Source organism: Mobula birostris, chromosome X, assembly GCF_030028105.1.
Source record: "Mobula birostris isolate sMobBir1 chromosome X, sMobBir1.hap1, whole genome shotgun sequence".
NCBI lineage: Eukaryota > Metazoa > Chordata > Chondrichthyes > Myliobatiformes > Myliobatidae > Mobula > Mobula birostris.
This window is the reverse complement of record NC_092402.1, coordinates 70340955-70356769: the sequence shown is the minus strand read 5'-3', so window position 1 is coordinate 70356769 and position 15815 is coordinate 70340955. Positions and strand designations below refer to the sequence as shown.

The following is a 15815-nucleotide window of genomic DNA, read 5'->3' as shown; positions in this document are numbered from 1 at the left end:
ACAATGGTACTTGCAGCAATGAGGAGACTTGGAGCCAGAAGAGTCTGCAGATGGATGCTGATTGAGATCAAACAGACTGGGAAAGGGGCACATCTGAGCCGTGGTCAGGGGAACTGTGCTGCCTTTGTGTCAATGAGGGTGCGCCTCCTCCTGCAGTGGGCTGAATGTAGGGCCACTTTGCACTGTGGTTCCATCGATTTTAAGTGACTTGCTGGACTGAAGAGGAGTGAAGCACAGTGGACTCGGAAGTGAGGAAAAATAACGCTTCATATTATCATTGAAGGTGACAAAGGTAAAGGAATAATATTTCTTGTATGTAATGATGGAAATAAACCCATTGTTATTGATATAAAATGGGGATTAAAAAGCTGATTAATTACCTTAAGAGTTTGACCAGGTTGCATCACTGTAGAATTGGAGTTGGTTTATTATTGTCAGATATACCGAGATCCATTGAAAAGCTTGTCTTGCATACTGTTCATTCAGATCAAACCATTACACTATGTATTGAGATAGTACAAGGTAAAACAATAACAGAATGTAGAATAAAGTGTAACAGCTACAGAGAACAGTATAGGTAGACTTGAGGTGAAGAGTCAATTTTGTCATACTAAGGAACTGTTCAATAGTTGTATAACAGCAGGATAGAAGCTGTCCTTGAGCCTGGTAGTACGTGCTTTCAGACTTTTGTATCTTCTGCTTGATGGAAGGGGGCAGAAGAGAGAATGTCCAGAGTGGGTAGGGTCTTTGATTATGCTGCTTGGTTTATTGAGGCAGCAAGGAGTGTAGACAGAGTCCACGGAGAGGAGGCTGGCTCCTGTGATTTGCTAAGGTGTGTCCACAACTCTCTGTAGTTTCTTGTGGTCATGGGCAAAGCAATTGCCGTACTGAGCCATTATGCATCCAGATAGGATCCTTTCTATGGTATGTCAATAAACTTTGCACAAGAGGAAATAGTATGTGAGGCCCACTGGCATTCATGGCTGCTTCAAAAGTGCCACCAGACTGGGCTTCAGACAGTACTCCAATGAGCTCTATAGAGAGAGGCTTATTACCAAGGGTGCGAAAACTGACCAGCAAGTCAACTTGATTGGGCATCCTTGCTTGCACTGCTTGATGCAAGGCCTTCGTGTGTTCATGCACATAACACAATATTGCCACTGCCCAAGTCCTCGTGGCCACTGTCTGCATCTTGTGTGATCAAGGTATTGAAAAAGCCTTTTGAGGGTTGTCTGCTAAAGTGTCCCTTTATGTGTTTCAGATGGACAGACCAATGACTTAGCTGTTTCCTGAGGTGGCCCTGTGGAGGATCCTCGAAAAGGTGTGATGCACTCTCTTGGCTGTGGTTTTGCCGTTGGGTGAAGGTTCTCCTTATTGACTTCCCCCTTCCTCTCACATGACAGGGGTGATCTGAGGCAAAAGTGTTGATGGAGCAATAGCTATGGAAGAGCCACCTGCAGTGATGTGTAACTAAACACTTCACACTTTACAAAGGAGCTTCAATGTTTACTCTTCAGTTCAAAACTAACCAGCAGATCTTTCTGATTCTGTGATGCATGGCCACTATAAGCATTAGCTTTCTATCCAGTTCTGTCTTGGTTACTTCATTCGCATCTTGTCAATTCACTCATAAGACATGTTACTAACTAGCTACACAACTTGGCATTCCATTTCTAAAGGTAGGGCATTGCTAAGCCTTTGCTGAGGATATTGTTTTTTTCTTAAAATTATCTGCCACTTTTGTATTAGGTGTTTTTGACAAAGCTGTATGATGATGAACGTAGAACATGGGCAGTGTACATTATACTCGTGTTCTAGGCATTATGCAGCATGTTTGGAGCACAGTGTGTGTGTGTGTGTATATATATATATTTAGAGAGAGAGAGATTCGTGGACCTTTTTGAAACCCATAAACAAAACTTGATCATGGACATAACTCATGGAATGTTATATGGAATGAAGCAGTCTTGGGTGGTGGATAGGATGTGGGATTTGAAACTTTGCTTGTGGTCAAAACTAGGCACCAAAGTTGTAATTAATGTGGTCTGAACAAGCAGCTGGCAGGGGATTGGAACTGAAAATATGGTATAGATATTTTGACAGAGCTAGAGCAGGTGTTTTCAGTCTTTATAATGCTTATTCGCTGAAGTTTTAAGAAGCAATTGTGCAGAGAGATGATCATGGAGTTGCAGAGGAATGGTTGCGTCAGCACATGTGTCTAAACAAGGACACTTTGAGGTATATTTAGAAATGGGGATTGCAAAAGAAGGCCCTTCTGGGAGTGTATTGGACTACTTGAGTGAGAGTCTTGTCGAGATTGGTTTTAAAGGTAGGGAAGAAGAATGGAGTGATTAATTGTGTTAAACTTTGTGGTGAAGTCAACAATGTAATGAAAAAACCTAGTCACACTCATCTTGGCGATTTGGACCAAGGAAAGTTTATTGCTGTGGGAAATGCAAAATATGTATATGTGGGAAAAGGGTGTTAACAGTCTTCAGAGACCTCAAAGGAAAGGTGGGGTGGGAGGTAGCATGGAACAGTATTCAGGAGGATCAGTGGGGCATGGTATAAGCTTGTTGCTGAATGAACAAGGACAGCAATGTTAAAGGAGAGACAATGGCACTCATACAGAGAGGGTTGTTAATGATGTCAGTGAGCAGGAAGGAAAAGAAGGCCAGTTCAGTAGGAAGAAAATACAGAAGGTGTATCTTTACAGATGGTCATGAGGGTTGTCACGGATGGGAGTCGGTGGACAAGCTGATAATATGATTTGTCAGTGACATCTGTTCGTAGGTGAACACCTCAGATATGTGCTCGTGCTACAGGCACTCAAAAAGATGGCAGCTGTACTGATTCGTCTATGCCCTGTTTATACATGCGAACAAAAAAAAGGTTAGGTTCCCAAAGAGTTGTAAAAACTGTGTTAGCAACTAATCAAAAATGAAATAAATGTTGAATTTATTTTATATTTGTAGCAATGTCACAGAAGAATACCATAATTGCGTGGGTTATGGTGAGTCACTCTTCACAGTCCCAGGATGTCTGAGGGAGCATTCCTCATATAGCATCTTTTGGTAGTTGTGCTTTATCACTTTGTACCAAGTACGTCAGTGTAGCGTTTAAAACTGAAGGACGAATGCAAAGCACAGTTGTATGTTTTGGTGTACAATAATCAAGATAGTGTGTATATGAAAAGTCATGTTTTTCTGACTGTGTGTTACCAACGAGAGGTAATAACTGAAGTTCACCAGTGAAAAATGGTCTTCTGGTCACTTAATGGCATATAAACATATTAAACATGTGCCCTTCTCGCAGAGCGTGAAGTTGGGAGTTTACCCATGGCTCGTGCATAACTCTGATACCATGGACTGTGCATGTCACAAGATGTAAAGCAATTTCTTAAGTAAAAAGAGGAAGAAAAGTACTTTTACTTGCCTTTTTTTCCTGTTTACTAACCGTTCCTCATTCCAAATAATTAACAGGTGTCACAACATAAACCCACCCACCACAATATTAGCCTTGGGATGTGATTTTTTTTAGATGGGAGAGGGGTGGTGGAAATATTGGAGCAGCAGCTTTGTTGCGTATAGCTGCACCTTAACAAGACAGTTGCTCTTGTGCTTCAGGGCGATGCTGAGGAAGATCAGCTTATCCTTGCTCAGGCAGTGGTGTTAATCAGGGCTCGGCAGGCACCAACCATCATGTTCATTAATGTCTTCCATTTACTAATTGGTTTGTTAGTGCTGAACATGAAACCATTACTTAGCCAGTGTTGGATCATAGCAATGACTTCTTGTCTCTTCTACCATAAAGATGGAAAATATGGATCATCGTTGCTTTGGTGCTTATTTTGTGTGTGTGTGTGTGTGTGTGTGTGTGTGTGTGTGTGTGTGTTATCCTGTTGTGTTTGACAGTTTAAAATTTTTGAAATCTTATTTGATGGCTTCTCTTGCTCCACCTCCCCCACCCCAGCAAGGAACCAATGAAAGGACAGCTCAATCAAGAAGGCCCTGGGGTGAATTGCTGATCCATGCTGAGTTGGACTGGTATAGCTAGGGACTGGTCTGAAAGAAATCAAATTATCTGTTCCCCAGCTGGGCTTACAAGGGTGGAAAAGATTAGCCAGGATTATTGTTCTTGCTCACCACTCCACTGGGAAATGCATGGATGTGGATGAGGGCAGGATCAGGACTGGATTGTGTGATATCAACTATGGTGGAATAACTTGAGAACGTCACTGTCCAGCCTTGCAAAGAACAGCCAGATAGGCGAGGTACCAGGGAGAGGACAGTGTCTGTAAAACTGTAGCCCAGGGATGGGCAAATAATCTCCAGACAACACAGTATCCCAAGATTGTTGGCAATTGTTTAAATGAATGCTTCACTTGTTTAAAAAATATACGTACTTTGTCTCAAAACATCCTAATGTGTTTTACAATTTTTTTAATGTTGTCACTGTCATATGCAAAAACTTGTTGGCATATTTCCCATAATGGCCAGATTAAATTGTTTTAGTGATGTCAATTGAGGAACAAACTTTGGCCGGGTCACCAGGGAGAACGCCCTCTGCTTGTATTCAAATAGTGACATGCATCTTTTACATGAGCCAAAGGTGGTGCCTCTGACAGTGCAACACTCCCTCAGCAAAGCTTCAGACTGGGATTTTAAATCTACATCTTCTGCCTTGGAAGTGAGGGTGCTTTCCACTGCGCCACATGTAACAAATTTGCCAAAAGTAGATGCAGAGACAAAACTCACTGAAAATAACTAGACAACAATAACAATAGTGATATTAGAATTGAGTTATTTTAGAGGGGGTTGCGAGTGCTGTTATAATTGTGACAATTCAAATGAAGTGTCAGGGGAGGGACTCTGGGATAAATTAGCCAAATGGATATAAAAGGAATCTGTCCCGGAGATTTGGGTGCAGTATGATGGTACAATGCCTCAGGAGTTCTGGGCATGGGTTTCATTACATTGACTTCAGTTGTATACTTGTGGGGAAGAACCTTCCGGATGCTTGATAGTGAAGGAGCTTCCTCACTAGCCATAGAACCAGCTGCATGAGGGAGCAGAATGAGGAGGTCATTACTGCGTTCTCCTGCTTTCCCATGTCTTTACCGGACTGCTGTCCCTGCTCAGTAGCTGAATACATCTGAGCAGTTGAACTTGGGTCTTGCTATGTAATAGCTATTCAAAAAAAAACATTGTGTGTGTGTGTTAGAGAGAAAGTGAGACTGGTGAATCTGCTTTATATTTTTAATTTGTGTTACTTAAATTGCTGTGCTGATTCTTTGCCACTGATGGACTATTAGAACTTCAAATATTTGGAAACCTGTCTCGAAACCCACCTCCTGGGGTGAGACAGCTGAGTATGCATCGGCTCTAACCAGAAACAACTGGCTCAGACTTGGACACTTGAGTTAGAATAACTCTAGAATTGACTTGCAAGGAGTTTTTGCAACCACTTCATTGAAACGGTGAGAGTGGTTTGCTGGTTTGTTCTGTGATTTTTATTTTTCTCTTGTATTGCTATTTGTGAGTTTCTCTTCTCTTCCTGCTATAGGCAGCGGGGCTACTGCCGTGGTACAGGCAGCCTTCTGCAAACCCAAGAAGGAGCGGGTGGCAATAAAGAGAATAAATCTGGAGAAGTGCAATACGAGTATGGATGAGCTTCTGGTGAGTTGAAGCACTGGTCCTATCTGGGGGTTGTTTTTACCAGTTGCCCTCTTCGTAGTTAGTGTTCCATCATCTTATAAATAGCGACCAGTAAATCTTTGCCTCCCCACACTACAGCTCCCTTACCTGGATGTGATCACCATTGCCCACAAGTTATTGAGTGACAGATTTAAGCTTTATAATGGGAGCTTGTTAGCCACATTGCTAGAAATTCCCTTGTGATGGGTGTGAGGTTGAACATTATATAAATGGGAGGAGAGTAATGGATTACAATGATCATTAGGTGAGTTCCAACAAGCAATTAGATACATTTCTAGACAGAGAAGAGTCTGAGAGCTACTGCTGAGAGCCTGGGTAGTTGGTGTAGACATAACAAAATCTCCTGATGGGCTTCATAATAATTCAATAATAGGAAACAGCCTACGCTACAGACACCACTAGATGGAGAGATAGTAATGGGGAGAAAGAAGCGGTGTATGAACTGAATAAGTATTTTCTGTCAGTCTTCACTGTAGAAGACACCAGCTGCATGGCAGCAGTTCCAGAGTGTCGGAGCAGAAGTGAGTTTTGTCGCGATTTACAAAGGAGAAGGTACTTGGGAAGCTGAAATGTCAGAAGGTGGATAAGTCACCTGCATCAGATGGACTCCACCCCAGGGTTCTGAAAGAGGTGGCTGAAGAGATTGTGGAGGCATTAGTAATGATCTTTCAAGAATCATTCTGGAATGGTTCCAGGGGACTAGAAAATCACAAATGTCACTTAAAGTTCAAAGTAAATGTATTATCAAAGTACATATATGTCACCATATATAACCCTGAGATTCATTTCTTGCAAGCGTATTCGATAATCCAATAACCATAATAGAATCAATGAAAGATGGAACCGACAGGACAGTCAACCAGTGTGCAAAAGACAACAAACTGTCCAAATACAAAAAGAAAAATATAATAATAAATAAGAAGAAATAAATATCGAGAATATGAGATGAAGAGTCCTTGAAAGTGAGTCCACAGGTTGTGGGAACATTTCAGTGATGGGGCAGGGGAAGTTATCCCCTCTGGTTCAAGAGCCTGTTGGTTGAGGGGTAGTAACTGTTCCTGAACCTAGTGGTGTGAGTCCTGACGCTCTTGTATGACCTTCCTGATGGCAGCAGTGAGAAGAGAGCATGTCCTGGGTGGTGGGGGACCCTGATGATGGATGCTGCTTTCCTGCGACAGTGCTCTGTGTAGAAGAGCTCAATGGTGGGGAGGGCTTTACCCATGATGGACTGGGACGTATCCAATACTTTTTATAGGATTTTTCATTCAAGGGCACTCCACTCTTTAAGAAAAGAGGGAGGCGAAAGAAAGTAAATTATAGGCCAGTTAGCCTGACTTCAGTGATTGGCAAGATGTTAGAGGCCATTACTAAGGATGTGATTTTAGGATATTTGGAGGCACACAAATAAAATCGGCGAAAGTCAGCATGGTTTCCAAGGGGAAATCTCGCCTGATAAATCTGTTGGAATTCTTTGAGTAAGTAACAGACAGTATAGACAAAAGGGAGTTAATGGATGTTGTTTATTTGGATTTTCAGGAGGCCTTTGACAAGATGCCACACGTGAAGTTGCTAAACAAGATAAGAGCCCATGTATTACAGGAAAGCCACCAGCATGGATAGGAGACTGACTGACTGGCAGGAGGCAAAGAGTGGGAATAAAGGGGACCTTTTCTGATTGGCTGCCATTGACTAGTGGTGGTCTGCAGGAGTCAGTGTTGGGACCATTACTTTTCACATTATGTATTAATGATCTGGATGATGGAATTGATGGCTTTGTGGCCAAGTTTGCGGACGATACGAAGATAGGTGGAGGGGCTGGTACTGCCGAGGAAGCAGGGCGTCTGCAGAAGGACTTGGACAGATTAGGAGTATGGGCAAGGAAGTGGCAGATGGAATATGGTGCCAGGAAGTGTGTGGTCATGCACTTTGGTAGCAGTAATAAATGGAGATTATTTTCTAAATTTTGAGCAAGTTCAGAAATCAGAGGTGCAAAGGGATTTGGGAGTCCTTGTGCAGGATTTCCTGAAGGTTAACTTGCAGGTTGAGTCGATAGTAAGGAAGGGAAATGCAACATGAGCATTTTTTTCAAGAGGACTAGAATATAAAAATAAGAATATAATGCTGAGGTTTTGTGAGGCATTGGCCAGACCATATTTGGAATATTGTAAGCAGTTTTGGGTCCTATAGCTAAGAAAGGATGTGCTAGCATTCAGAAGATGCTGGGGCCCAGAGGAGGTTCATGAGAATTAACCAAGGAATGAAAGGGTTAATGGCTCTGGACTTGTACACTGGAGTTTTGAAGAATGAGGGGATTCTCATTGAAACCTACCAAATATTTTGAAAGGTCTGGATAGATTGTACGCGGAGAATCTAGTGACCAGATGGCAGAGCCTCAGAACAGAAGGCTGTCCCTTTAGAACAGATGTGGAGAAATTTCTTTAGCCTGGGCTAGTGAATTTGTGAAATTCATTGCCACAGATAGCTGTGCAGGCCAAGTCATTGAGTGTATTTAAAGTGGAGGTTGATGGGTTCTTGTTTAGTCAAGGTTACGGGGAGAAGGCAGGAGAATTGGGTTGAGAGGGATTAAAAAATCAGCCATGATGAAATGGTGGAGCAGATTTGATGGGCTAAATGGCCTAATTCTGCTTCTATGTCTTATGGTCTTGACGTGTTTGTGGTGATGATGGTCAGGATAAAGTGGACTCAACTGCTAAGAGGTCATTATCAGAAATTTAGATGCCATTATTTTTCAATCATTTAAATTAATGGAAAGAAAAGTCTTCAGGAATCTATTGATATTTATTGACCAGGGATCAGTCCCACAAATTTACATATTTATCCCCTTTGAGAACAAAGCTGCTTCTCAATTTGAAGTGGACCTGTAAATCTTTTAAAACTGGAGCTCATTGTCACAGCAGTAGGCCCACGCCTTGACAGGCAGAGCACCACAGTCACTAGCTGCTTCTGTAACCACAGTCGAGTGATTGCTGTTTGTTGAGCAAATTCTGGCACTGTGTGTTGGCAGACTAGGCTAAAGGTTTTAAAGTCAGTTTCACCTCATCCTCCTTCAATTTAATAATCCTGATTGATATTCTCCCATTCCCAACTGAAGGTACAAAGAAGGCTGCATTTGTGTTTGACAAATAAGTTATTGAATTTGTATTGATGACAATCTCTATGATGCCAATTTATATCTGGACTGCTCTGGGTTTTAAGTAGCATTCTATAAATCTCTTATTAGCTTGGCTGTAAAATGCTGATCACTCCATTTCTGTCTGAACAGAAGGAGATTCAAGCCATGAGTCAGTGCAATCATCCCAACGTTGTGACTTATTTCACCTCATTTGTGGTGAAGGATGAACTCTGGCTGGTCATGAAGCTGCTGAGTGGAGGTAAGACAACGTCACACAGAATACAAATACAACATTCATCTTCCTTTCATAATTATTGCTTTGTGTTCAAGCTGAAGGGACAGGATTGAAACTGGGACAAATGAAAGATGGCCAGTAGTAATTCTGTGACCAGCTTGTACTCCTTACCCATTGCAGTGAATTTTTGTGTAACCTCCCAAGGTGAAATTGCTGAGCAAGATGTAACATACAACCACTTCCTAGAGCTCTGAAATTGGTCTTCACTGTTCATACTGTTTTCAGTGAGAGGCTTTCACTCGGTTTAACAATGTCTGTTGTTCTTTTCCCTCTGACTGCAACACCTGCAGGAAGAGTCAATAACCTGACACTTAGCAGCTGCATTGCAACAGAGAGTTCAGTATAACGTGGGCAAGAAATGAAGACGATTCATGTTTCAGGAAGATTTAAAAGGGTGTTGATCTGGAGCAAGACGTTACTGAGATTAGTTTTGTTTCCCTCTGTGACTCAGTGTTTTCCTGGGACCTGCAGGACAGGGGCATCCTAGGTTTGTCTGATACCCACACAGGACCAGCTGGGATTTGCTGGCGGAGGGAATGCACAGCCTCAGCATGGACTCCTGGTCTCAACTCCTGTCCAGTGATTAGAGAATGGATGTGCATATGGATAGTTGGTGCGGGCCAAATTGATAGTCCTTGTAACAAAGGTTATAGGTCAAGGCAACGTCCCAGCTGCATTGCCAAAGGCCTGTATTCCTGATCTAGATGTGCCTCTAACCATGCTGTTCCAGTACAGTTACAACACTGGCTTAAAATCCAATAATGTGATACATTGCCCAGGATGTCCTGTTGACAAAATGCAAAGTGTACAATGGAAATCAGTCTACTCACAACCAGAATTAGGGTCAGATTTATTATCACTGGCTTTGATGATGTGAAGTTTGTTCCTTTGTGGTAAAGTACAGTGCAAAGATATAAAATAACTCTAAATTGCAAACAAAATGGAATAATGAGATGGTGTATTCTCTGAGATGTTGACGCCCAGGAACTTGAAGCTGCTCACCCTTTTCGCTGACTGCTCGATGAGGACGGGTGTGCGTTCTCCCAACTTCTCCTTCCTGAAGTCCACAATCAGTTCCTTGGACTTGCTGACATTGAGTGTGATCAGCAATGTGATGGAAAGTGTCATTAACAGTACTTATTAAGTGGTGGTTACTCACCTTAGCTTCCTCACCAATACCCCCTTTCCCTTTAGATAGACCACTCAACTTGAGGCCACAACACAGCCTTGGTCCAAACGTGTATCAAAGGGCTGAAATCTAGAGGTGACATCCATGAATAGGGTATCAAGGTGGCCTGTAAAATTGAAGTCCATCGGTGTCAAAAGGTGAACACTCCAATAGCTGCACAATAAAAGATGGTTGTGGTTATTGGAGGTCATCACCTCAGCCCCAGGACATCACTCCAGAGCAGTGCCCTTGGCCCAATCTTCATTCAATGTTTCATCTATAACCTAATGAGGTCAGAAGTGGGGCTGTTCACTGATCCCATATAATTCTATTTGAAACTCCTCACCTAATGAAGCAGCCCGTGACTGCGTACGGCAAGGCATGAACAATATTCAGACCAGCTCTGATAAATGATAAATATCATTCGTGCCACTAAAGTGCCAGGCAATGATAATCTATAACAAGAGAGTCATATACCCTTCCTTGACATTCAATAGCATTGCTGTTGCTTAGTTCCTGCCATCAACATGCTAGTTAGTGGTCACTATTGACCAAAAGCTCAACTGGATCTGCTGTGTAAATACTGTGGCTTCAAGAGCTAGTTGGAGACTGGGTCAACTGTCCTGTAGTGAGTGATTCAGTTCCTAGTAGCATTCCAAGTTCTTACCACCATCTACAAGGCATAAATCAGGAATGTGATGGAATATTCTTTGCTTGCCTGGATGGGTGCAGCTCCAACAACTCACAAGAAGCTTGATGCCATCCAGTATAAAGTCAAAGTCTGTCCTGAGCCTTTGCGGCCCATCAGGCCGGTGCTTATGCCAGTTACTGTGGCGTGAAGCGACTGAGAGTACAAGACTCCCCCCCCCCCCCCCCCCTGCATAGGACGCCAGTCTATCGCGAGGTTAACCCCCAGCATTTGCTGGTACCCATTTTCAGCTGGGTGGACTGGAGCAGTGTGTGGTTAAGTGCCTTGCTCAAGGACACACGCTGCCTTGGCTGAGACTCGAACCCATGACCTTCAGATCGTGAGCCCAACGCCCTAACCACTTGGCCACGTGCCACATCCAGTATAAAGCAGCCCGCTTTATTGGTACTCCATCTATGATCCCCCAAGCGTCCGTTCCCCTAACCACTTTTACACAGTGGCTGCAGTGAGTATCATGTACAAAATGCACCACAGTTCCTTGCCCAGGCTACTTCAGTAGTAATTTCCAAACCTGTGACCTTTACTTCTGAGAAGGATGAAGGAAAAAAGTACTTGGAAACATCACCACCTGCAGACTCTCCTCCTGATCTGGAAATGTATTCCTTGTCCTTCATTATTACTGGGACTAAGTCCCAGAATGCGTGCCACCAGCATCTTCTCAAAGGATATTAGTGATGGGCAATATATTCTGATTTTGCTGGTGATGCCCACATCCTGAAATATGAATAATTAAGGGTGGTGGGGCAGAAGACGAAGCCATTTAAAGGGCACGATATTTGGGCAAGGCTCCAGTGAGCTGCTTTTGCCTGTTGAGATATAATCCCAGCAAATTAGCCAAAAGCAATTCTGTCAGTAGCTCATATCATTTTCTTGCTTCACAAAAGGAGCCTATTTGATTATAAATAATCAAATTTTGAGAATAAAGTATTGGCCAATGCTAATTCTTCAGTTTTTGAAGATTCAGGAGTGGGAGAATAGCAGAGTTATATGGTAATGTAAACAAAATAGATTCTACAGATGCTGGAAATCTGGAGCAACACACACAAAATGCTGGAGGGACTCAACAGATCAGGCAGCATTCATGGAGGTGAATAAACAGTCAATGTTTCGAGTCAAGACCCAAGCGCCAACCATTTATTCCCCTGCATAGATGTTGCCTGACCTGCTGAGTTCCCCCAGCATATTGAGTGTGTGTGTATGTGTTACTACCTCGTCATAATCTCACATTTTATTGTTTACCTGTACTGCACTCTTTCAGTAGCTTTTACATTTTATTCTGCGTTGTTATTGGTTTACGTCATTCTAGTTCATACTCTGGCTAATGATTTGATCTATATGAACGGAAAGAGAGCCAAACTTTTTACTGTAATTTCAAAGTTTAAAGTAAATTTATTATTACAGTACATACATGTCACCATATACAACTCTGAGATTTGTTTTCTTGCAGGCATACACAGTAAGTCCAAGAAACATAATAGAGTCAATGAAAGACTGCACCCAACAGGACGTACAAACAACCAATGTGCAAAATACAACAAACTGTGCAAATACAAAAGAAAGAAAATAATAATAAATAAGCAATAAATATTGAGAACATGAGATGAAGAGTCTTAAAAGTGAGTCCATAGGTTGAGGGAACAGTTTAGTGATAGGGTGAGTGAAGTTGAGTGAAGTTATCCCCTCTGGTTCAAGAGCCTGATGGTTGAGGAGTCATAACTGTTCCTGAACCTGGTGGTGTGGGACCTGATGCTCCTGTACCACCTTCCTGATGGCAGTAGTGAGAAGAGAGCATGACCTGGGTGGTGGGGGACCCTGATGATGGATGCTGCTTTCCTGTGACAGTGCTCTGTGTAGATGTGCTCAATGGTGGGGCGGGATTTGCCCGTGATAGACTGGACCATATTCACTACTCTTTGTAGGATTTTCTATTCAAGTGCATTGGTGTTTCCCTAATAGGTTGCGATGATCCAAGTGGTCAATGTACTCTCCATCACACACCTATAAAAGTTTGTCAAAGTTTTAGATGTCATGCCAAATCTTTGCAAACTTTTATAGAAGTAGAAGCAGTGCCATGCTTTCTTCATGGTTGCACTTGTGTGCAATTTCTTCTTGGTGCATGTGACAATAATAAACCAAAATAATAAAATGAACACCCTTCACATTTAAACTCCATCTACCACTTATCAGCCCATTTCACCATTCCAACAATATCACTCTGTAGCCTAAGACTACCATCCACGCTATCAATAACAACTCCAATCAATGTGTTATCAGTGCTGGGGAAGTGTGTGCATGAGCAGGAACAAAAGAGATGCAAGAAAGCAAGGTAGTGGGATGTGTTGGGGTGCAGGATGAAGTAGTATAGAGAGTGAGGGGTGAGACTTCTGCTTGGATGCAAGGTGAACAGGCCTTTGCTTCTCTTTCAGGCTCAATGCTGGATATAATCAGGAGGACAGTCAGCAAGAATGAACACAAGAATGGTGTGCTGGATGAACCAGTGATAGCAACTGTTCTCAAAGAGGTGCTGGAGGGCTTGGATTATCTGCATAGGAATGGGCAGATACACAGGTGACCCTTCAAACCTATGCTCCTACCACATATTGAGTGTCAATCCAGATGGGTTTAACTAAGTAACTGTTAATCAAATAAGAAATCTTTTTTAATAGGATGCTGCAGATCAGATCCTGAAAGGTCTTGACAGGATGCTTATGGAGAGGATGTTTCCTCTTGTGGGAGAATCTAGAAGTAAGGGCCACTGTTTAAATATAAAGGTTTACCCATCTCAAGTTCAGATTTATTATCAGCTAACTGTACATATATACAACCAAACAAAATAATGTTCCTCTGGACCACAGAGTACCCACACAACACATCACACACAGCACATAAACCAAAATATTATACTATAAATAAGTTAATTAAATAAAATGCAAAATGCATGTAGTCAAGCACAGAACAGGCAAACAGTACAGTCAATAGCACATTGACCTTGTGACGAGACCTCAGTGGTGGCAGGATATTAATTAATCTCAGCCTGAGGGAAGAACCTGTTACTCAGTCTGACAATCCTAGTCCTGATGCTCTTATACCTCCTTTCTGACGGCCGTGAGTCAAAGAGATTGTGGGATGGGTGGTAGGGATCTTCGACAATGCTTTGGGCCCTTCACATACAGCACTTCCAGTAAATATCACCAATAGTGGGGGAGGGAGACCCTGATGATCCTGTCGGTGGTTTTTACTGTCCTCTGTAGGGTGTCGCAGTCCGATGCCTTGCAGCTTCCGTACCGCACAGTGATGCAGCCAGACTGGATACTCTCAATGGTAGACCTGTAGAAAGTTGTTAGAATGGGGACAGGGAGTCTTGCACGCCTCAGTCTTCTCTGAAAGTGTAGATGCTGCTGTTGTGCTTTCTTGACTAGCGAGGAGGTGTTGTGGGTCCAGGTTAGGTAATCCATTATATGCACACCAAGGAACTTGGTGCTCTTCACTCTCTCCACGCCAGAGCCATTGATGTTCAATGGAGAGTGACCGACCTGTGCCTTCCTGAAGTCCACAATCATCTCTTTTGTCTTCTCCACGTTGAGACTCAGGTTGTTGTCCTCATACCATTTGACAAGCCTCTCTACCTCCTCTCTGTCTGCTGACTCATCATTGTTGCTGATGGGGCCAACCACTGTTGTACCATCAGTGAACTTGATGATGTGGTTTGAGTTGGATCTGGCAGAGCAGTTGTGAGTCAGCAGGGTGAACACAACCCTGGGGGGGAGGGGGCATCAGTGTTCAACGTGATGGAGCTTGAGATGTTGCTGCCAGCTCAGACTGACTGGCGTCTCTCCGTCAAGAAGGCCAAGATCCAGTTACAGAGAGGGGTGCTGAGTCCCAATACCTACCAGCCTGTCAGGGATGATCATGGTAAATGCCAAGCTGAAGTCGATGAACAACATCCCGACGTATGAGGGTTTGTTTTCTAGGTGGGACAGAACGGAGTGGAAGGCTGAAGCTATGGCATCATGACTGGACCAGTTTGAGCGGCAGCCAAACTGGAAAGGGTCCAATATAGCTGGAAGGTGGGATTTTATACAATCTATCTCTGATAGAGGTAAGGTAAATTGGACCTCACTTTCTCAAAGGGTGCTGGAAGCAGTCTTTAAATGTTTTCAAGGAGAAGATAGGCAGATTCTTCAAAAAGTTTAAAATGCATTTATTATCAAAGTGTGTATGTAGAATCCAACCCTGAGATTTGTCTTCCCCACAGACTATCATGAAACAAAAAGGAACCATGGAACCCATTTATATATTTTTTAAAAATCAATACACACACACACACACGCATGCGCGCAAAAAAATCGCGCATATGGCAACAAAAAAACAAGCAAAAGCGCATATAAATCACAAAATCAGAAGGCTTATTTCAGTTCATTTCAGTGTTCATTATCTGCAAACTGCTCCGATTCAAAAATCACCCAAGCTAGTACAAAAAAAAGGAGCAATCAGAAACTAGAAACACATTATAAACACAAATTAGAGTCCAGAATTCTCAAACAGTGTTGATTAAACCTTGCTCTGGCACCATCCTCCAACAGCATCGAGAGAGAGAGAGATCTTTCAAACAAGGACCTTCCCTCAGGAGAGAAGAGACTATCGCACGCAGACTCCTTCCTCCGGCAGCAGCAAGCGAGAGTTTGGTAGATGGCGCTGAACAGTCACTTGCCCTCTGCACCCGCCTCGACAACTTCAATCTACCTTGGCACTTTAATCGGCGAGGGATGGAGTCGATCATGGGCTCACACCCC

General features: G+C 42.9%; 1 protein-coding gene across 9 annotated transcripts in view; it reads left to right on the top strand.

Moving 5' to 3' along the window:
- LOC140191907 (STE20/SPS1-related proline-alanine-rich protein kinase-like) overlaps positions 1-15815 on the top strand; it is a 124415-nt gene that overhangs the window by 74229 nt on the left and 34371 nt on the right. For 7 of the 9 annotated variants that reach the window (XM_072249758.1, XM_072249766.1, XM_072249765.1 and 4 more), the window contains 3 exons: positions 5566-5678; positions 9001-9109; positions 13449-13590. In XM_072249758.1, coding sequence (XP_072105859.1) covers positions 5566-5678; positions 9001-9109; positions 13449-13590 — 364 coding nt within the window. Of the gene's footprint in view, positions 1-1261; positions 1322-5565; positions 5679-9000; positions 9110-13448; positions 13591-15815 lie in introns of all 9 variants that reach the window. The other 2 variants (XM_072249763.1, XM_072249764.1) reach the window with 1 other exon arrangement.